This window comes from Microcaecilia unicolor, chromosome 13 (assembly GCF_901765095.1).
Source record: "Microcaecilia unicolor chromosome 13, aMicUni1.1, whole genome shotgun sequence".
NCBI classification, from domain to species: Eukaryota; Metazoa; Chordata; class Amphibia; order Gymnophiona; family Siphonopidae; genus Microcaecilia; species Microcaecilia unicolor.
The window spans coordinates 75,858,000-75,879,654 of NC_044043.1; the positions used below are offsets into that span (position 1 = coordinate 75,858,000).

General features: G+C 41.8%; 1 protein-coding gene across 3 annotated transcripts in view; it reads left to right on the top strand.

Moving 5' to 3' along the window:
- The window catches only part of TNFRSF14 (TNF receptor superfamily member 14), a 188,578-nt gene that overhangs the window by 137,494 nt on the left and 29,429 nt on the right, over positions 1-21,655 (top strand). Inside the window, exons 2-4 of one of the 3 annotated variants that reach the window (XM_030186189.1) lie at positions 13,105-13,192; positions 14,260-14,385; positions 17,302-17,457. The exons of 1 other annotated variant lie outside the window; for it this stretch is intronic. In XM_030186189.1, the coding sequence (XP_030042049.1) occupies positions 13,105-13,192; positions 14,260-14,385; positions 17,302-17,457 (370 nt within the window). The remainder of the gene's footprint in view (positions 1-13,104; positions 13,193-14,259; positions 14,386-17,301; positions 17,458-21,655) is intronic. One more of the 3 variants, XM_030186190.1, reaches the window with a different exon arrangement.

Sequence of the window (21,655 nt, forward strand, 5' to 3'; positions counted from 1 at the left end):
CTAGCAGTAGCTCCGCAAGCTCATTTTTCAGTTCTATCAGTACTCTAGGATGGATGATTTTAGGCTGCAAGTGACTCTCCTCTAGGTACCCCCTCCCCTCCAACATGTGCTAAGAGGTGAGAAAGGAACAGATAGAATGCTCACCAGAGAGAGAGAGAGAGAGAGAGAGAGAGAGAGAGGGGGGGGGGGAGGGGGAGGGGAGGGGGAGGGGGAGGAGTGATATGGGAGGGTACAGGTGAGCAAGGCACATGGAAGAGATGGTGGGGCAGCATGACAGTAAGGTGGCACTTAGGCTACCATTTCTCCTGAGTCCCAACCCTTCTATCTTGTATCACCATCCCTTCATGTGCCCCACTCACCCTGCTCTCCAATGTCACTGCCATCTCGCTCTCTCTCCTCATTTGATCACCATTTTCATCCCACTACCTTCCACAAAAAAGCATTCCAGGCATCCTCCAACCTCTCTGTGAAAAATGATTTCCTGATATTGCATTTCAGTTTCCCTCCTTGCAGATTCTTTTCATGTCTTCCTAGTTCTAGAGCCTCCCCTTCTTTGGAAAACGTATGTTCACATATCTTTCAAGTGTCTTAGCTGACATTGCGACCTGGATGTCCAACCGCCACTTGAAACTGAACATGGCCAAGACCGAGCTTCTTGTCTTCTCTCCCAAAACCACCTCTCCTCTCCCTCCACTCTCTATCTCTGTTGATAACACCCTCATCGTCCCCGTCTCATCTGCCCGCAACCTCGGGGTCATCTTTGACTCCTCCCTCTCCTTCTCTCCGCATATCCAGCAGATAGCCAAGACCTGTCGCTTCTTCCTCTATAACATCAGCAAAATTCGCCCCTTCCTGTCTGAGCACACCACCCGAACTCTCATCCATTCTCTCATTACCTCTCGCCTTGACTACCGCAACCTACTCCTCACTGGCCTCCCACTTTGCCATCTATCCTATCCCCCCTTCAGTCCGTTCAAAACTCTGCTGCACGTCTTATCTTCTGCCTGAACTGGTACACTCATATCACCCCTCTCCTCAAGTCACTTCACTGGCCTCCGATCAGGTACCGCATACAGTTTAAACTTCTCCTTTTAACTTACAAATGCACTCGATCTACAGCCCCTCCCTACCTCTCTACCCTCATCTCCCCTTACATCCCTACCCGTAACCTCCGTTCTCAAGACAAATCTCTCCTGTCAGTACCCTTCTCCACCACTGCCAACTCCAGGCTCCTCCCTTTCGGCCTCGCCTCACCCCATGCCTGGAATAAACTCCCTGAGCCCATACGCCAGGCCCCTTCCCTACCCATCTTCAAAGCCTTGTTCAAAGCCCACCTCTTCAGTGTCGCCTTCGGCTCCTAACCATCATACCTGTATTCAGGAAATCTGGACTACCCCTACTTGACGTTTCGCCCATTAGATTGTAAGCTCCTTGGAGCAGGGACTGTTCTTTTGTTAATCTGTACAGCGCTGCGTAACCCTAGTAGCGCTCTAGAAATGTTAAGTAGTAGTAGTAGTAGTAGTAAATGTCTGTATCGCATCTCTCCTGTCCCTCTTCTCCTCCAGGATATGAACCTTCAAATCTTCAGGTCTTTTACATGTTTTCTTTTTTTTTTTTAATTCTTTATTTATCCTTTTAAACATTTTACAAGCATTTATACTTGAGCAAGAAAAACAGATTAATTTAGTTTACAGAGGAAAATTCTTACAAGAAGTTAAAAGAAAAAAAAAAAGATCTTATCTTAGACCACCATAATGGGGGGAGTATGCCAATAACTCAGGAGAAGAGATTAAAGAAAATAATAAAGTAAGGCTTAACGGGTATTACCACTGTATATCTTCATTACTTTTCCTTAGGATTAATACTAATTGGCTTCATGCAGCTTTCATAATGTTTTTTTGTGCGATAAATTGTTTTAAATGATCCGGTACTAAGAAAACATATTTTACATCCATATATTTTATAATGCATTTACACGGATAGTTTAAATTAAAGGAAGCCCCAGTGTTAAAACAGCAGGTCGTAACAGCAAAAATTCCTTTTTTTACATGTTTTCTTGTAGAGACCCCATGCCGTTTTGGTTACTCTCCTCTGAACTGCATATGTCCTTGGCAAGATATGATCTCCCAAACTGAACATAGTACTCCGAGTGCAGTCTCAGTAACTTATTATACAGGGACTTTAACACCTCCTTCTCTTTGCAGGTTACTCCCTTTTCAATGCAGTATAGCACCTTTCTGGCCATGACCACTGCATTTTGTTTTATCAACTTGAGAGCTTCAGACAGTATCTCCTTGAAGTCCTTTTCCTTATCTTTGCACACCAGTCTCTCTCCTTCTACTGCATACAGTTTCTTTGGATTTCTGCACCCCAAATGCATCACTCTACATTTTTTCACATTAAACTTAACTGGCCATACTTCTAAGTTTTGTAGATCATTTCTTATGCTTTCCACAGAAAAGAGCTGAGCCCCTAGCCTGTTCCCCCAATGAGGTGGCAGATGAGCAGCCCCAACACCCATCTAAGCAAGTCATCATAGAGATGATGATGTGGGGTTTGGCTCAAGACAAGCATATGGCAACATTGAAGGTGATGCCCTTTACATCATGAAAATGATTGCCCTGGTGACCAACCCCTCCTGTAGGTGATTGAGAACATGGGTTCTTAGCCTCAACAAATACTCTCCAGGATACTATTTAGTAGGCGGGTGATCCCCAGCCTTTATAATCAGTGCTGTGCTTTGTCTGCAGACGTATCTGGTCAAGGCAGAGGGTAGTTTACATTTCACCAGTAATATTTGGACCTGTCACAATGCTACACACATCAGCCTCTCCCTGATATCACACTGGTGGCAGCTAGAAGAGGCAGGGACAGTCTGTAGGTATAATGCGGTGTACCAGCATTGGGGTACAAGTGTGATGTGCTGCATACATAGGTGTTGGATGATAGCCATACTTTGACACATGTCTCAGTGGACATAAGGGCAATGGTGGTGGGCTGGAGAGAGACAACCATGTTTCCTGGCTACTTTGCAACAGATGGCTGGAAGAAAGATTGACATGGAAACCAAATTCAGGAAGAAACATAAGGCCTATTTATTCATACAAGCATTTAGACATGTTTGAGTTGTCTGGTGGCTGCCTATCCTGCTTATTTTTGAAAGAAGGCCGGCCATCTTCTGACACAAATTGGGAGATGGCCAGCCATCTCATAAACCCAGCCAAATCGGTATAATCGAAAGCCGATTTTGGCCGGCTTCAACTGCTTTCTGTCGTGGGGCTGGCCAAAGTTCAAGGGGGTGTCTCGGCAGGGTAGGGAAGGCGGGATGGGGGCATGGTTAAGAGATGGCCGGCTTCGCCCGATAATGGAAAAAAGAAAGCCGGCCCTGACGAGCATTTCGCCGGCTTCACTTGGTCCCTTTTTGTTCACGACCAAGCCTTAAAAAGGTGACCCAACTGACCAGATGACCACCGGAGGGAATCGGGGATCACTTCCCCTTAATCCCTCAGTGGTCAGCAACCCCCTCCCACCCCCCAAAAAAATTAAAAAACATATTTTTGCCAGCCTCTATGCCAGCATCAAATGTCATACCCAGTTCCCTGACAGCAGTATGCAGGTCCCTGGAGCAGTTTTTAGTGGGTGCAGTGTACTTCAGGCAGGTAGACCCAGGGCCATCCCCCCTACCTGTTACGCTTGTGGTGGTAAATGGGAGCCCTCCAACCCCCCCCCCCCAAACCCACTGTACCCACATGTAGGTGCCCCCCTTCATCCCTAAGGGCTATGGTAGTGGTGTACAGTTGTGGGGAGTAGGTTTTGGGGGGCTCAGCACCCAAGGTAAGGGAGCTATGAACCTGGGAGCAATTTTTGAAGTCCACTGCAGTGCCCCCTAGGGTGCCCGGTTGGTGTCCTGGCATGTGAGGGGGACCAGTGCATACAAATGCTGGCCCCTGCCACAACCAAATGCCTTGGATTTGGCCAGGTTTGAGATGGCCGGCATCGGTTTCCATTATGGCCGAAAACCAAAGCCGGCCATCTCAAACCCGGTGATCTCAACATTTAGAGTGCGCGGGGTTCCAGAGGAATCTACTTTCACCAACTTGTACAATGATTGTTCAAGACTTAGCCAGGGCCATCCTGGGCCCAGATGGGTAGGATGGAGCTACTACAGTTATCAAAATTGATCAGATGCATAGGACCCTTGGTCCATGCAGAGAACATCAGGCCCATGATATTATTGCCTGCCTTCACAACTTTGTGGTGAAGGAGACATTGCTAGCGGCGGCTCAAGCCAAGGGCCAGATTAAATGGAAGGGCACCATGATCATAATTTATCTGGACCTTTCTCCCATTACTTTACAAAAGCAGAGAAAGTATAAGTGGCTAACAGCTTTCCTGAGACAAGAGCAAATCAGCTGTAGATGGAGTTATCCAGTGGAATCATCGTTACTGTGCAGGATTCTCACTGACACGCTCAGTATCTGGCTAAGGCCTGGAAAATTTTATCAGAGCAAGATAAACTTGAGAGAGACGTCATATGAAGACTGTCCCTGATGCAGTTCCGAAACATCATGAACTTACAGGCGCAAACTTATTATTATGAGAGGTAGTTACATTTATCAATATGGAGAGCAACCTCCTTGTTATTTCAGTCACTTACTGCCATCCTGTGGACAAAAGAGAATTTAAAATTCGCTTTTAATAATAGCAGATTTTTAAACATTTGTTGTGTCAACCCTCATGTAATTGAGTACCGTACAGCAGGCCTGGTTTTCCCAATTCTGTAGGTACAGTAGGCTTTCAGCTGCCCCCTTTCATCCCAGGGACCTCTAATTTCACAAACCTCCACCTGGACCTGGCAGAGCTCGGGGGTCCTGTAGATCCAGCTCTGCTGTTATCAGTAGAAAATGAGTGCAGTGATGCACTGATTTCTGGTAACAGTGGAGCACTGGAGAGGGACAGTAGGAAGGAAAGCATCAATAACAGATCCAGACTGGGATTGGGGTGGGGGTGGGGGGTGAGGATCAAGTGTATCAGAGAAATTGAGGGTTCAGGGATCAGATGCATCACAAAAATTGAGGGTTCAGGATTTGGTTGGGAAAGGAACGTGTAACAGGTGGTTAATGATCCTCAGAAGTGGATGACCTTATGTGAAGAGCCTGAACCTTGAAACAAACAAAAAAACTGTGTTGATATTCAAAACAAGTTATTTAAGAGTGACTAGTGAATGTAAAACGTACCTGTCGATGGATTTTCAGCTGCTATTCAGCTACTATTGATTTGAATGTCTATCTAAATGGCCAGATATCTATTATTTATTTATTTATTTCCATAAATATAGTAACGGAACAGAGCAAGGTTGACTTCATAGGGTTAGGTGCTCTCCTGCGGCCCTGGCCGGAGTTGGCACTTCTGTACATTTTTCCTCCTTGGCACCTAATAGGATGGGTCTTGCACAGGATCGGAAGGCATCGGGGAATGGCCATTCTGGTAGCCCCGGTTTGGCCGCAGCGTCCTTGGTATGCTCCTCTTCTGCTTCCTTTCTCTCCCAATCTGTTGCATCAGGGTCCGGTACTGATGGAGGATCCCTCCCGCTTTGGTCTTACGGCCTGGCTCTTGAGATGAAGAAAGAGGGGCTATTTGAATGCAGTGATAGCTATTCTTTGCGCCAGGAAATGGTCTACTACTACGGTGTATGCTAGAGTATGGCGCACCTTTGAGGCATGGTGCACAGAACACACCTGGTCCCCCTTGCGGGCGACCGTGTCCCAGCTGCTGGCCTTCCTGCAGGAGGGTCTGCAGAAGGGTTTGGCACATAATTCTCTGTGTGTTCAGGTAGTGGCGCTTGCATGTTACCGAGGGTGCTGGTCAGGCTCTTCTTTGGCAGCATATGTGGTTCATTTTTTGCGGGTGCTGTTCACCTGCGTCCTCCGATTCGCTATCCGTGTCTGACCTGGAATCTGAATTAGTTTCTCAAAGCTCTATAACGGGCGCTGTTCAAGCCATTGCACAATCCTTATCTTACTTTAAAGGTGGTATTTTTGGTGGCTATGGCCTTGTCATTCCGGCTGTCCGAGAATCAGGCATTGTCATATCGGGATCCCTTTCTCCAGTTTTTGGAATCTGGGGTTACGTCACATATGGTTCCTTCTTTTTTGCCAAAGGTACTTTTGGCCTTTAATTTCAATCAGCCTCTTTTTCTTCCGTTGTTTTCTAGAGAAGATTATCCGAAGGATTTTGCAAGACTTCAGTTTTTGGATGTTTGGAGAGTGCTCCTCCGTTATTTGCAGATGTCTAATGATTTTCAGTGTTTGGATCACTCTTCATGCTCCTGTCAGGGCCCCTGTTGAGCAACGCGTCAAAAGCAACAGTCGAACATTGGCTCAAAGAAGCGATTTCTTTGGCCTATAGTTTGGAGGGTCAGACTTCCCCTCCAGCGTTGCGGGCCCATTCCACGCAAGTGCAGGTAGCCTCGTGGATGGAGGTGTGTGTTTTTCTCTCCCGAAGAAATTTGAGGGGCGGCTACTTGGGATTCCTTGCATATATTTTCAAAACATTACAGATTGGATGTGGCTGCATGGGCTGATGCCAGCTTTGGTGTAGCGGTGCTGTTTAGGGGAGCGACGGCTTCCCATACTCTTTAGGGAGTGCTTTTGTAGATCCCACCAGTTTCTGGATTCATCTGCTGCTGAGCCTAAGGAAGGTAAAATTATGCCTTACCTGATAATTTTCTTTACTTTAGTCACAGCAGATGAATCAAGGATCCCACCCATTCAGCAGTGGTTTTTCTTCTAATTGTTGATGAAGGTCTCTCTTGTCTGTGGTTTTGTGAGGTACAGTTTAAAAAAAAAAAGAAGAAAGATTTTTTTTTCATACAAGACAATGCATGGGAATTTTGATTTGCCCCTGTCTGGTTTGCGATTTCTGCATTTGTGAGGAAGGCTTTCAATGTGTTTGCTTATAGTTCTGCTGTGTAATGCAACATATATTGACTGACCGAGGGGCTGACCATCCAGGATCACTGTCTTCAGTATAGTATTCTCTATCTCAACCTGTTGGACACAACCCACCAGTTTCTGGATTCATCTGCTGCGACTAAAGGAAAGAAAATTATCAGGTAAGGCATAATTTTACCATCAGTGTCTTGATTCAGAACCTTTATTTCCTATACTATGGGCATTTAGTAAACACAGCTTTCTAGATGGTGCCTTTTTTTTTAAACCATGTGTATGGAGGTATTTAATGTTTTTCTTAACTGGGAGCTTTGTTCACCCATCCCTGATGATCCTAGTTTTAAAGCCAGTAGTATAGCCAGTCTGTTGAGAGTCACTTTCCTTCTAAATCTATTTAGTGCACCATGAGTTAGGCACCCTAAATTTAGACGCTCAAACAGAAGTTAGGTACCCAAGTGAGGGATAAACAGTAGTTAGATGCCATTTATAAGTTGGCACTTAAGGGCTTTAGCATGCAACTGCAAAGGGGGCATGCATGTGGGTGGGGCATGGGCGAGATACATACTTAGGTGCCAGATTTATAGAATACTGTCAGTTGTGCACCTAGAAGCCGACATGTAGGCGCCAACCTTTACACCTGACTCTTACACAAATGCAAAATTAGGCTGTATTCTATAATAGCATCTGGGTGCCCAGATTTCTTTATAGAATACTATTTTAGTGCCCAGATTTTGGGCACCTTTTATAGAATTGCACTCTTTGCCCCTTCTTTGATAGGTGGACACCGTGTTTGATAGGAGGATCATTAATTCACTGTGTCTATGTAATCTTTGACCTCTGTAGAGACCAAGAAGGGTGTACGTATTTATTTAATCTGAAACAAAAATCAGGTTGTTTGAAATCAGAGCTGACAAATTGGTTTAGTAAATATGAGAGAAATATTTAAAGCTTCAAATTAAGATGATGTAGTGCGCTCTTAGCCCTGCTTAGTAAACAGGGCCCATGTTGTTTACAGACATTCTGTTTTTTGGATAGAGAAAATTGTTGGATTATTTGTAGTAAATAATTAGCAGATTTTATACACACAGCTTCAGCTTTAGAAATGTTAATTTCTTTCTTCATCTCTCTCATACACCCCTGAATAATTCACTGCTGAGTCACTTTAAAGTTGAAGTAACAAAACATCTGTTTACTCACAGTTTGTTGTTAGATTATATTCAGACAGGCTTATATATACATAATACTATACATTTGGATTATCAGCTCTTTCCATGTGCTTAGATGGTAATGGATGCTCACACCACCATAGATTCTCTCAGGTTAGGAGAGAACATGAGCTCCATGTGCTGTGCCTAACCCCCACAGGAAGTTGCATGGGTGTGACCTCTCTAAGCAATTTACATCAGAGGTCACAGAGTAATCACAGAGAAAAAATTGGTGACAGGCAATGCATGTAAAATACAATACATTATTCCAACAAACCCCTTCTCATGCATAACTGTCATGCAATTATTAATTCACACAAAGTCCAAGCTTTATACGCAGATTCTCAAAACGTTCTCTGGGTAACGGTTTGGTCATGATGTCAGCTGTCATCTCACTGGTATGACAATAGTGTAGACTGATGACCCCTTCTTTCGCCAGCTCTCGCACGTTGTGATATTTCGTTGCGATGTGCTTGGTGCGTGACTGAACCTTGTCATTCTGTGACAGTCTGATGCAGCTCTGATTATCTTCCATTATCTGGATTGGTCTCTGTTCAGCTATTCCAAAATCCAGCAAAAGTTTTTCAATCCACATCAGTTCTCTGCATGCTTCTGATACAGCCACATATTCAGCTTCTGTAGAAGACAGACTCACAATACTTTGTTTATGACTGGCCCAAGAAATTTGTACATTTCCATACATAAACACATATCCACTTGTGGATTTATAATCAGAATGATCCCCTGCCCAATCTGAATCACAGTAACATATTAGTTTTGGATTACTATTGGCTGAAATCTTTAATTTACAATCAATGGTACCTTTTAAATACCTTACCATCCTTTTAACTGCAGTCCAATCTGATTTGGTAGGTGAGCTGACCCTTCTGCTCAAAATTCCTACTGCATTTGCTATATCAGCCCTGTATGTGGTAGTTAGATATAAAAGCTTACCTATGGCTGATCTATATTGGATGTTATCTGGTAAAGGTTCTCTTACTGTTTCATCCTTCAGAAAATCAGTGATCATGGGAGTGCTTACAACTTGGGCATCTTGCATACCTAAACTTTCAATAAGCTCATTTATTTTCTGCTTCTGGCTTAGAAGATAAGAACCATCATTTTGTTTCTCAATTTCTATACCAAGATAGTATGACACATTACCAAGTTCTTTTATCTCAACATTCTGGTTTAAATATTTTACAATGTCCTTGTACTCTTGCTCACTTTCGCTTGCAATGAGCAGATCATCAACAAAAGCTAAAATGTATGCATATTGTCCATTTCTGCACCTAGTGTACAAGCATTTATCTGCTTCACCTTGCTTAAATCCTAAATTTGTCAATATTTCATGCAATTTGTCATTCCAACATTTTGCACTTTGCTTTAATCCATAAAGACCTTTGTTTAATTTACACACTAGCTGTCTTTGTTTTGTATTTATGAAACCTGTTGGCTGTTCCATGTACAAGTTTTCAGTTATATCTCCATGAAGAAATGCTGTTTTCACATCAATGTGGTTGACTTGCATGCCTTTTGAGACTGCAATGCTCAGAAGTGTTCTTATTGTCGTGTGTTTCACTACAGGTGCAAACACTTCATCAAAATCTTCTCCATATTTTTGAAGATATCCCTTTGCGACTAATCTGGCTTTATACCTTTCCACTTTTCCTTGTGCATTCCTTTTTAACTTGAATACCCATTTGCATCCTATAGCTTTCTTGCCAGGAGGTAATTTTGTAAGAATCCAAGTATTATTTTTATCCAATGCATCAATTTCTTCTTGTGCAGCTTTACGCCATTCAGCAGCTTCTTCTGCTGGCATTTTCTCAATCTCATCCCATGTTAAGGGCTCTTGAGCTTCTGCTGACTTTGTTAGGTAAGACAGTCTTGGGGGTGGAACACCTTTGTTTTCCCTGGATGAGCGTCTGACAACAGGTTGGTCTGACCTTTACGCATCCTCTAAATCTGAGAGTCCTTCTCCAATTGATTCCCCTTCTCCAACTGTACTGTCTCCTGCGATGATCCTTTCTGTGTCTGCTTCCTCTGCCTGTTCCTCGTTAGATACAGATGAGTTGCTTTCAGACATCTGCCTTGGTATGGCATTTATATGCACTGGCATGTCTATTATGGTTCTAGTTTCATATTCTGGATGATAAGGCTCATCTGGGATAATCCAGCCTTTATCAACCCTTTTGTTTTCATCAAAATATGTAATATGTCTTATGCCAACAATGCCAGTTTTCAGATTCAAAATTCTATATCCTTTGTGTCCTGGAGCATAGCCAACTAAAATGCCCCTTTCTGTTGTGGAATCCAGCTTATGCCTTCTTTGCTTTGGTACATGAGCATATGCTGTACTTCCAAATGTTCTTATGTGTGACAGGTTTGGCTTCCTACCATGCCATGTCTCATGTGGTGTGCGCTCAGCGCCTTTAGTTGGCATTCTGTTTTGTAGGTACACTGCTGTGAGAATGGCTTCCCCCCATAGTCTTTTAGGGAGATTGCTATCTGACAGCATACATCTGGTCATTTCCACAAGTGACCTAAATTTTCTCTCTGCAACAGAATTTTGCTCTGGTGTATAAGCTACTGTTGTGATATGCTGAATGCCTTCTTGTTCTAGAAATGTGCGCATGCTTTGTGAAGTGAACTCACCACCATTGTCGGTCTGAAGAACCTTTGGTTTTCTTTCAAATTTATTGCTCACCATGGCTACGTATTTCTTCAGCATGTCTGTGACTTGACTTTTTTCTTTCAGCAAATAGGCCACACAATATCTAGAGAAATCATCCAAGAATATTAGCACAAATCTGTTATTTCCCAATGATGGGATATTAAATGGTCCACATAAGTCACTGTGTATTAAGTCCAGTACTTTATTACTCCTATTTCCTGTGTATGCACCTTTTTGAGTAACACAGTCTATGCATTTCTCCATTTTACCAGCATCTGCACTTATCTGAATGCCTGTGGCTAGTTGCTTACTGTAAAGATCCTGGATCACCTTAAAATCACGATGTCCCAGGCGGCGGTGCCAGATTTCCAGACTACATTTACCATCATTCTTCCTTACTTGCGCCAGATATGAGGCTTCACCTGAAATGCTCAGTTTATAAACATCATTATGCATAAAAGCTTCAGCATACACTTCATCATTTTTAGAGATTGTGCACTTACTGTTTTCAAAATGAATCGCAGATCCCTTCTTATCTAATGTAGATACACTAAGCATATTGCAAACTGCTTGGGGAATATACAAGACATCACTTACAGGAATTTCTTTAACTTCATTAGACACTTTGCATTTTAAGAATCCAATGCCTTTTGCTTGGATCTGAGTAGTCCCTGCGTTTGCAGTTTGAAGAATACCTTCTTCTGGACACATTTCCTGAAAGAAATCCTTAGAATTGGTTAAATGGCATGTGCTCCCCGAATCCAAAATCCAAGTACTTTCATTTGAATTATTATTTACCATAGTCAAAGATTTTTCTGCCATTAGAAAGCCCTTATGTTTATCATTGTCTTTCATACATTTTCTGCTTGGAAAATTCTTTAGTTCCATTGGCTTAGGTGAGCTAGAGGGAGTGTTTTGTGTTTCCTTACACCATTTAGATACATGTCCCTCCTTTCCACATGAATAGCAAATCAGCTTGCCCTTGGGTGGAGTTTTCCCATAGCTCCGCCTTCCTCTGTTCTTTGCCAAGAAATTTGTTTCATTTCTCTCTGACTTGCTTTGAGAACACATCTCCTCAGAATCATTAATTATGCATTCCTGCCTTAGTTTTGATGCTGCCTGTTCAAAAGATTGCCCTTCAATGGCTTCATTTACAGACCTAAAAACATCAAACTTCTTTGATAGTGAGGTAAAAAGAAATGCTCTTTTCAATGCATCACACATGGGAATTCCAGAAAGTTCTAGCTTTTGAAATGAAGACATAAGATGCATAATGTGATCATTACATTTACTTTTATCCCTTAATTTGGTTTCATTCAACTCTGCTAACCAAATTGGTTGCTGTTTTGCATATGTAGTTGCATACATAGTTCTCAGTTTATATAAAATGTCCTTTGGTGTATCTTTTCCCTCCACTAATATGGCTTGTTTCTCTGAGAGAGCTTCCAAAAACATGCACTTCACATAATAGTTTGCATTGTCCCATTCAGCCATATTTTCAGCTGTTCTGTTTTGGTCTAAGCATATATTTAGTTTCTTTGCTTGAAGGAGACATATGAATCTTAGTTCCCACTGCTGATAATTAAATTCAGTTAATTTAGGCACCTTGAGAGAGTAGAAAAATGGTGAATTTCCTCCCTCAGCCATTTTCTTAGCCTTGCCTGCTGTTTGGTGTGTGGGGGGAGAGAGAGACAGACTGAATCTTTCTTTTAAAACTTAAGAGAAAAATGTGGCTTTTTTACTGCCTGGTAATATTTCTCTTCTTTTTCAATTCCTGGCCCTGGGCCCATAACCCTTTTGTTGGATTATTTGTAGTAAATAATTAGCAGATTTTATACACACAGCTTCAGCTTTAGAAATGTTAATTTCTTTCTTCATCTCTCTCATACACCCCTGAATAATTCACTGCTGAGTCACTTTAAAGTTGAAGTAACAAAACATCTGTTTACTCACAGTTTGTTGTTAGATTATATTCAGACAGGCTTATATATACATAATACTATACATTTGGATTATCAGCTCTTTCCATGTGCTTAGATGGTAATGGATGCTCACACCACCATAGATTCTCTCAGGTTAGGAGAGAACATGAGCTCCATGTGCTGTGCCTAACCCCCACAGGAAGTTGCATGGGTGTGACCTCTCTAAGCAATTTACATCAGAGGTCACAGAGTAATCACAGAGAAAAAATTGGTGACAGGCAATGCATGTAAAATACAATACATTATTCCAACAAAAATAGCATTGATTTTTCTTTCTTCTTTTGATAAAGTTCTTCTTGATTTTCCACACTGAGGCTCAAATGTGCAGAGATAATGAATACCTGTCAGAAACAACTTGCTGCCCCCTGTGTCCACCAGGTAGGTGAAAAATGTCTCTTTCTAAGATTCACATCATTCATTCTAAAATTAGAAATTATTTGGGACCCTTTTACTAAGCAGCATTAAAAAGTTGCCAGTGCTTTGCTCCAAATGTAACACAGGCCTATGCATCCTGAGATGCTGAGATGATAGAATCAGTTGGCAGACGGATCTTTCTATCAGGCTGGCTCATGGAGGAATAGCCTAATGGTTAGAGCAGTGGGGTGACAATGGGGAAAACCCAGATTCAAATCCCACTGCTGCTGCTTGTGGACAAGTAACTTAATCTTCCATTGGCTCAGGTGCAAATTTAGATTTTAAGAACTCTGGGGATGGGAAAATTGCCATTGTATCTGAATACAACTTTTCTTGAGCTACTATTGAAAAAAGGAGTGAGCCAAAATTCCTACCCCTAGTCATTGTAGCTTTTTATTTGGATTGCAATGTGATTTATAGAATCAAACTAACTGTCTTAGCAGAAACAGAGGCATTGATAGGGCAGGAACTATTTGACATGTTATGTAGGGGATCTTGGAGGCTATTTATTTATTTAGTGCTGGCTGTTTAGGCTAATACAGGGCTTTGAGATTAGGCCAGTTAAACTCTTTTGAAAATTGACCCTTAAGTGGACTGTATAAAGATTTTAATCATACTTTGACACTCTCTATCCATGCATGGAATCACATAACCACAAGGTTTCATAGCAAAGTCTCCAACAATCTGGCAACTCAAAGGAGAATGACTACCTTAATAGTTTTACAACAGTAACTTGTAGTTTTGTTTGTTTTTCTACAGGGTGGATTTTCCTATCATATATTTGTCTTGAAAGTAAAACTCAAAAGAGATAGAGTAACTGCAGACTGGGACAACCTAATATCTTTTTGGTTGGGAGGGGCAAACAAACCAATCTCCAGCCCCAACCCCATCACCACACTCTCTAGTTGCTGCTGCTGTGTTGGACAAAAATCAGTGGGGTCATGGCCTCTGTGGCCCACCCCATTCAGCTGTTTATGACTGCAGACAATTCTTGAAAAAAATAATCCCAATTTTTCTCCTGTGTGTTTTAGGTACCAAGGTGCTTGATCATTGCACAGTGCTTTCTGTCAGAACCTGCATTAATTGCACAAAAGGGACATACATGGATCACTCAAATGCCAACAAGGAGTGTGACCAATGCAAATCTTGTGACCGAGGTGAGAACAGCAATTTTTTTTGACTGTATTCTAAATTTAAAAAGGATGTCCTGCTAAAATGCTGTCACCTTTGAGGTATTCAGCATTTTGGAAACCTTCAGAGAATTACTGTGCATATATGGCAAGTAATTGCTGTCACAGATGACCCCGGTTTGGAATATCCTCAGTTTACAGTTCCTAGCCTAGTGCCAGATGGAAGGTTAAGTCTTTCCATGGGGATAGAAAGGAATGGAGGTCAGGGAACTGGTTCAGCATTTTGTACCTGACTCTTTGGTTTTCAGCTCAAGCAGAACCTGCTCCTATCTCCTGCCACGTGTGTTTTGGTGAAATTAGTCCAACCACTGTAGTGCCAATACTCTCACTTCTAGCCATGGATCATGGTTCTCTCTGAAACCCAGCACTGAGTGCACTCTTAACTAGCTGTTAGATGTCAGAATTACACAGTGTCTGCAACGCGACTTCTTTCAGGACCATAAATGGTTATTTCTGCAGTATCAAACAAATAGAGAGGGTAATACAGCATACATAGTATACAAACAAAAAAAGCAACACTGGGCCTTCAAGACTGAGACAACTGGAGTCCTTTATTGACAGGTGACCCGACACGGGCTGTGTTTCGGCGTAAATGAAATGGTTCTTTACAAGTGAGCGTGTCTGTAGGAAATTACAGCCGCGATGTGAAGATTAAGCTCCTTTAGAAATAGCTATTTATACAAACGAGAAGGATTCTAAAAGACCTTAATCTTCACATTTCATTTTTTGAAGCACTGGATTTATACATTTTGCATACTGCAGAACCAAACCTTGACCCCTGAGGTAGGTGTTGTTTTATGCCGAAACAGGGCCCGTGTCGGGTCATCTGTCAATAAGGACTCCTGTTGTCTCAGTCTTGAAGGCCCAGTGTTGCCTTTTTTGTTTGTAGTTCTGCAGTATCCCCAGCCCTGGACACAACTAGTTCTAATTTTTAGAAAACAGATTCGTCAAGCTATAATTAGTCAACAGCCTTCTAAGTGCTGCTTTTTATAATAGTGGGGTACAACATGAAGCCACTTGGCAACACTAATGTAAATGGGGTATTAAAAAATAAAATGATTTGTGTCCCTTTTAAAAGGGGCTTACCGGTGCACTCTCCCGACGTTTTATTATTTTTTAAAATGGCCCGCGTTGGTGTAAGCGCTGCATGCGCTGAGGAGCGTCGGGTGCAGGGGAGGTGGCTGGAGCTGAAGCTGGCTCGTGACGGAGCGGCTGGAGTCGCGTGCCAGAGGAAATAAAGAGGGTTTTCAGGCTTCAGGGGTGAAAGGTACCAAAGTTTACATCAATTAGACATGTTGCCTGTTTGTATATGTTTGAAAAATGTTTATTTTGTTTTAAAATGCTGTAATTGTGCCCTGGGGGGGAATTTGGAATGTTGGGCTTGTGCTGGTGGAACTCTCAGGAGGGAAAAAAAAAACAGCTCAGGCTGGCAGTTGGGTGGTGATTGTAGTGCTAAGCAGATGTGTGACAGTGAGCAGCAACTGGTTGTCACTGGAAATTGAAATATAAATTGAATTGTAAGTTTAAAATACTTTGGTTGTGCTTAGAAAGAGTGGTTTGGATGTCTGACATTTAATTTTGAAAGCCCGACGCGTATTTAAGGGCTGGTAGGAGATGTTTGATGTCTGTTTGACTAGTTTTGGGATGGTAAATCATTTCAGCATCATCTGTTTTCCTAAGGGAGTAAAGTTTGGAAGTGCTGGAAAATAAGCTGTCCCTGATAGAATGTTTTTAAATGTAAGCAAAGCAGTGCGGCTTTGAGGCCAGTTCTGTAAAGAGCTACTCTGAACTTTAAAAGTACATTCTTTGAAGAGATTGTCTATGGCAGCTCAGATGTAAAACTTTAAATCTGAGTTTCATTATTGAATGGGTCTGTGAAACCGTCTGAAGGTTTCTTTTCCTTCTGTGTAACAAGGAGATTCTTGAAGAATACTGGTGGTTGTGGAAGGTGTGACACCAAACACAGAATTAAAGAATCTTTGTACATTAGGGGATTAAAAATTCCAACATTTTGTGGGAGGGTATAGAATAGGGAAAAATAATTATTTGTTTATTTAATTGGGATAGCTAGCTAGGGAAAATATTTAGGTGAATGTGGCAGATGTTAGGTACTTTAATTAGGGTTTAGGGTTTTTGTTGTTGATTTTTTTATTAGCTTAGTGTAGTAGGTATTCTTCAGTTCCTGGTTCCTGCTCCCTGGCCAGGGATCATCACAACTGAGAATTAAATGGTACCCAACGTTTAAAAGAGAGAAAAGAAGAAAGAAGGAAGAAGAAGAGGAAAACTGCAATTAAAGTATCCTTTTGGGCATCACTAAAATAAAGAATCAACTCTTAATCAAGGACATATATTAAACAGTACATTCTATTGCAGTATACACTAGTTAAGTTTAAAAACTGATATTTATCTGATTGGTTTAGTTGAGGAAAACTGATATGTAAAATGTATTGATTGTTTGCTGACATTTATAATTTCTAAGGGTATAAAGAAAAGAATTGTCACATGTCATTAATGTACATTCATACAGCTGTTTATTGAATCTATTACACTTGTTTATTGAATCTTAAAAAAACGTCTTGCATAATAAATTATTTTAATTTCTCTATTAAGATGCAACATTGTCATCACTTTGAAAATTTGAATTAACATTAAGGGAAATACATTTATAAAAATACTGAGTTGCACCCTATACAAAATACAGAATACAGGATTTCCCTACTTTTCTCTGTATTTCCCCAATTGGTGAGTGTTGAGTGCGGGGCCTTTTCACCGTGATCACAACCCTTAACTATCTGCTGTAAACCTCACCCATAGGGGATCTACACTAATATCAGAGCTGGTGAAACTGACCTTTTTTATGTAACATCTGTCTAATTCTTCTAGACATGGGACTGAGTGAAAAGCAGAGCTGTACTTATACCAGAGACACTGTGTGTAGTTGTCAAAATGTATTTTACTGCACAAAAGTAAAAGGAGATGACTGTGGACTGTGCCAGAAGCAGAGAGTGTGTAAGCCTGGTTGTTACGTGAAAAACCCTGGTAAGGACAGAGTGTTATTTCACATCACAATCTGTACAAAAAGTTTAATTGAGATGATTGTATTACCAGGGTTAAGGAGAGGTACCATACTGTGAAATGATGGGTAAAATGTTTGACAGTAAATGATACCAAGCCAGTAATATGCACCGAATTGCATTCCAGCAACACCCTGGCATATAATAATTGCACATGCTGCTAAAGCATGTTTGTATGCATATTTCAATGGCAGCTCTGTGCTTTCCTGTGTTTATGCACATTTTATGTGCAAATTATTTGCATATAATTTGGTTTCAGCACAAATCTTTCTTACACATGCATTAGTAAACATGCGCAGAGCTTCAGTACATAGATTATTATTACATCAACTGCTGAATTTTTAACACAGGGCAAGTTTAATCATTAGACAGACATGTGATTGCCTAGGGTGACAGCTTTTGTGAGGTAGCAAAGAACAGCCAAATGCAAGCAAGCCAATAGTTTCCTGAGAGTTGCACAGATTCAAAGAACTAGCAGATCACACCTAGGTAAAAGGCTTTTGGAAATGGCCTGTATTGGGGTTAATTTTACAAACTTTCACCAGTGGAAAAGGGCTTTTATAAAATTACCCAGAGGTTACATTTACATAAAGTATGGTTCAACGTTTTTATTGATGACCAATTATAGGAAATACATTTAACAGTCTTTGTATACAAAGTGTCAAACATCAAAGCTTATAGAGCAAAGACACGAGTATGGTTTGTCATTAAATTTTTAAAACATTTACCCCCTCCCCCAACCTATTATTGTCAAATCTTATTATATAGTATTAAGAAATCAATAAATGAACAAATAGACAATACATTGTTCAGTGAATTGCTTATACACATTATTACACTGATTTATTCCCACCCCCCCCCCCCCAAAAAAAAAAAAAAAAAAAAAACCTCTCTGAACCGGAATCCATTACTCCTAAGGTACTATAAAGTGTTTAAAACTACGCACTCTCGGGGTAAGGGAAAAAATATACAGTTCCCAAACTTCCTTTTATGTCTCATTACTACCTTTACTACCTCTACTTCAGGAAGCAGGTGAAAGCTTGGCTCTTCAACCAAGCCTTTAATGGAAGAAGTAACTAACTTGTTAGTCTCACTCACACACACAAGGAGTGACTCGGGCTGCACATACTGCAGTGGGACATGTTTATCCACTCAAACCCTAGCTGAGATAATATTTAACCATCTCTCTGACCTCATGTGCAACTTTCTTCAAATCAATCACCTTACTTTCTAATTCTTCCTACTTTCTTACTCATCTATATGTTACAACTTTGCCTTACCCTTCACTACCAATTATAATGTTCTAGTACATATTGTGTTGTCGTTGCAAGTAGTATACCATGCCATACTTTGTTGTTCGACTATTTTTACTGCTGTAATTGCCTACTGCTCATGTTTGATCTATTCTTACTGTATACCACCTTGAGTGAGTTCCTTCAAAAAGGCGGTAAATAAAGTCTAATAAATAAATCAATAAATTACATGTACATAAAGTAAACGCAGTGTGTTTGTACCTCTTTTGATGTAACTTGAGTGTAGGGGTGTGCAGGGGGAGGAGGTTGGGAGGAGTCGCAATGTACCTGAGTATTTCACACACATACATTTACCTCAGCTTTAGAGCAAGTGTAAATGTCCAGGGGTTCATTTTACTCACCATTAGAAAAGAGCCTCATAAAACCTGCAAAAAAGACACAGGCACCTCTATTGTGTTTATAAAATCACCCCAAAACTTGGCCTTCACACCTAGGTGACCTGTTATAAAATTACCTTCCATGAATGTTTTCCAAACAAAAACTAACCCCCTGTTTACTAAGCCATGCTAGAGACACGCTAACTGTGTAAATGCCCATAATATTCCTTTGGGTGTCTACATGGTTAGCGCACGCTGATTTTTAGCACGCGCTAGAAATGCTAGTGCACCTTAGTGAACAGGGCCCTGATATTTAAACTATAGTGTTCAAAACATTCCTGTAACAATGCATAAATGGAGTGATTATGATTATTATTTAAGTATCAAAATCTTTAGGGAAGAGCATGAAAGTAAACTGAAAGGGGGGGGGGGGGAGGCACAGGGCCTCAGATTGACCTAAGGTGCCTAATTTCCCTGCAGTGGCCCAGTTCAAAGAACTGGCCAAGGATTCTCAAATACCCGGGGAAGATGCAGAGTGCACAGCTCATGCTAAAGGTGGTATGAACATTCTGGAGTGAAGTTTGCTTCTGGTTTTGTGAATGTACCTGCTAACTTCACTTGCGTTTTTTTTTTAAAATTCATACTGACTTGCATTTGGTCCATTTTCAGTGGATTCAGTTTTTGTGATTGGTGGGTCCAGATGCTATCTTGGTTCCTAAAGTGAAAGGAATCAATTCTATAAATGGCATTAAAAGACGGGCGCCAAAAATCTGTGCGCTAAGCTAGTATTCTATATAGCAGTAAATTTGCCGACCAAATCCATTAGAGATACTAGCGTTAGTCAGCAGTTACACGCCAATATTTAGGTGCATCTGCTTACACCATTCAATAGCAGGTGTAAATGCACGCATCTAAGGGGGGAAGTTATCAACATGGACTACCGTGAAGATGTCTTATTATACCAATAACGTGTGCTATTTTAGCAGAGGTCGCTTTTTATGCAATGAGACCTAGGGCCCCTTTTGCAAAACGGCGGTAAGCCCAACGTGGGTTTACTGCTTGCTAAACAGGAAGTACCGCCTGGCTACCGCAGCAGCCTGGCAGTACTTCCCACCCCCAGCACGCCGTCATATCCAGCACTACAAAAATAGATACATTTTTGTAGTGCTGGGGTGTACCTGGCACTAATCAGGTAGTGCTGTGCACTGCCCAGTTACCGCTAGGTTAGCTCGGTGGCGGTAAGGGCTCCCTCATGAAATGGCTGTGTAGCAAGTGCCTCTTAGCCTTCCTTATCAGCGCTTTGCATTTGACTTGACATTCCTTATGCTGTTTCTTATTATTTTCAGTTGGTTCCTCCTTCCATTTTCTGAAGGATTTTCTTTTAGCTCTAATAGCTTCCTTCACCTCACTTTTTAACCACGCCAGCTGTCGTTTTGTCTCCTTTTTTAATACGTGGAATATGTTTGGCCTGGGCTTCCAGGATGGTGTTTTTGAACAACATCCACGCCTGATGTAAATTCTTGACCCTCGCAGTCGCTCCTCTATGTTTTTTTTTTCACAGTTCTTCTCATTTTATCATAGTCTCCTTTTTGAAAGATAAACGCTAATGTATTTGATTTCCTATCCATCTTATAATTGAAAGTGAAAGAAGCCCATATTTCGACCCAAATCGGGAGATGGATGTCTTTCTCTCGCGGGCGCACAAATCGGTATAATCGAAAGCCGATTTTGGGCGTCTTCAACTGCACTCCGTCGCAGGAACGAATAAAGTTGACGTGTCGGAGGCGTGGTGAAGGCGGGACTGGGACGTGGTTATTGGCCGAGGAGAGATGGGTGCGCTCGGCCGATAATGGAAAAAAGAAAGGCGTTTTTAGCGAGAATTTAGGGCACTTCTTTTGGACCCTTTTTTGTCACGAACAGGTCCCAAAAAAGTGCCCTAAATGACCAGATGACCTCCCCTGACTCCCCCAGTGGTCACTAACCCCCTCCCACCAAAAATAAATACCTTTAAAAACGTTTTTTTCCAGCCTGTATGCTAGCCTCAAATGTCATCCCCAGCTCCATCACAGCAGTATGCAGGTCCCTGGAGCAGTTTTTAGTGGGTGCAGTGGACTTCAGGCAGGTGGACCCAGGCCCCCCCCCCACCTGTTACACTTGTGGTGGTAAATGGGAGCCCTCTAACCCCCCTCCCAAACCCACTGTACCCACATGTAGGTGCCCCCCTTCACCCATAAGTGCTATGGTAACGGTGTAGAGTTGTGGGGAGTGGGATTTGGGGGGGCTCAGCACCCAAGGTAAGGGAGCTATGCACCTGGGAGGAAATTTAATGTTTTTTTTTAATTTTTTTAAAGTGCCCCCTAGGGTGCCCGGTTGGTGTCCTGGCATGTGAGAGGGACCAGTGCACTACGAATCCTGGCCCCTCCCACGACCCAAAGCCTTGGATTTGTTCGTTTTTGAGCTGGGCCGCTTTGGTTTCCATTATCGCTGAAAAACGAAACCACCCAGCTCAAAACGCCCAAATCCAATGCATTTG